Genomic DNA, 1,260 nt, shown 5'->3' on the forward strand with positions numbered 1-1,260 from the left:
GAGGAACCGTGACACCCACTCTTTCCCGTTGCCCACAGAAGGCCCAGCACATGGCAAAGAACGACCCCCTCTGCATGCGCAGGCCCTGCACGCTTCCTGTACTTATGCTGCTGCCGTTCTTCTCGACAGAAAATTAAAGCATTTAACGAGGACATCACCATCCTGACAGAAGGGGAAGAAACTGTGAAGTCATCTGAAACGCGGCTTTTCACCAAAATCCGAAGAGAGTTTCACAAGTGGAATGAAGAGGTCGGAAAGAATTTCCTTAAGAGTGAGTCCACGTGCCGCCAGCAGCCCCAGGCTGGGTGCCAGGGCGGGTGGGCGTGGGGGGCGACGCAGGGTGGTGAGAGGAAGGAGCCGGGGAGCCGCGGCCAGAGGCGGACAGCGCCGGGCTGGGGTCCGGAGGCCGGCGCCCGAGGAGGCCCCTCCGAAGCCCCCACCCTCGTCTGGACCAGAGTGCCTCTTCCCTGCCATAGGTTTCTTGGACATCCGGAGAGAGATCACCAAGTACGAAAACCAGTACCGTGGCCGCGAGCTGCCGGGCTTCGTGAACTACAAGACGTTCGAGACGCTCGTGCGGAGGCAGGTGAAGATGCTGGAGGAGCCCGCCGTGCAGATGCTGCACCAAGTGGCAGGTGAGCGCGGGCCTCAGCCTCCGGGGGAGAGGGGGGACACGACCGGGCACCCACAGCGCCCTGCCCTGCTTTCGCGAGGGTCCCGGGGCCCACGTTAGCTGCCAGCTACTCTCCAGCGGCCCAGCCCAGGGGTGCTCACCTTCTTGGCCTCCAGTTCAGGGGTGCAAACCCTTCTGCCCCGCCAGCTCATGGGTACCCACTGACCTGCCCCCAGCTCAGGGGCACTCATGCTCCTGGACCCCTAGGCTCCCCGCTGATCACACTGATCAGGGTACTCACAAACCCCCCGCCCCCCTCTCATTTGCCAGAACACACTAGCCATACACGATGAAAACAACTCTCAGACTCTCTGGAAATGATGGCAGTTCGGGGGGGATGGGCCACGGGTCCTGCGGGGAGGGGGCCGTTGGGCAGTGTGGCACAGATGAGGCGCAGCTGTGGACCTGCTCCACACAGTGTGGTGAAGGGATAGTGAGTCTATAAGCTTGGAAACTTTTTTTAGAGACTGATTTATTTTGACATACAGAACTGGGGTACAGGCCAGAGGCGCAGGGGCGGTGAGAGGCTTCACCAGAGACAGAGTGGGGAGCAGAACAGGCAGATGGACGAAGTCCACTGCTGAGGG

General features: G+C 61.1%; 1 protein-coding gene across 1 annotated transcript in view; it reads left to right on the forward strand.

Annotated features, from left to right (window-relative positions):
* The window catches only part of MX1 (MX dynamin-like GTPase 1), a 14,946-nt gene that overhangs the window by 9,849 nt on the left and 3,837 nt on the right, over nucleotides 1-1,260 (forward strand). Inside the window, exons 10-11 of the mRNA XM_004675557.2 lie at nucleotides 130-271; nucleotides 477-635. Of these exons, the coding sequence (XP_004675614.2) occupies nucleotides 130-271; nucleotides 477-635 (301 nt within the window). The remainder of the gene's footprint in view (nucleotides 1-129; nucleotides 272-476; nucleotides 636-1,260) is intronic.

The sequence above is a fragment of the Condylura cristata genome, unplaced genomic scaffold (assembly GCF_000260355.1).
Source record: "Condylura cristata isolate star-nosed mole 26May11 unplaced genomic scaffold, ConCri1.0 scaffold00003, whole genome shotgun sequence".
In the NCBI taxonomy this organism is placed as follows: domain Eukaryota; kingdom Metazoa; phylum Chordata; class Mammalia; order Eulipotyphla; family Talpidae; genus Condylura; species Condylura cristata.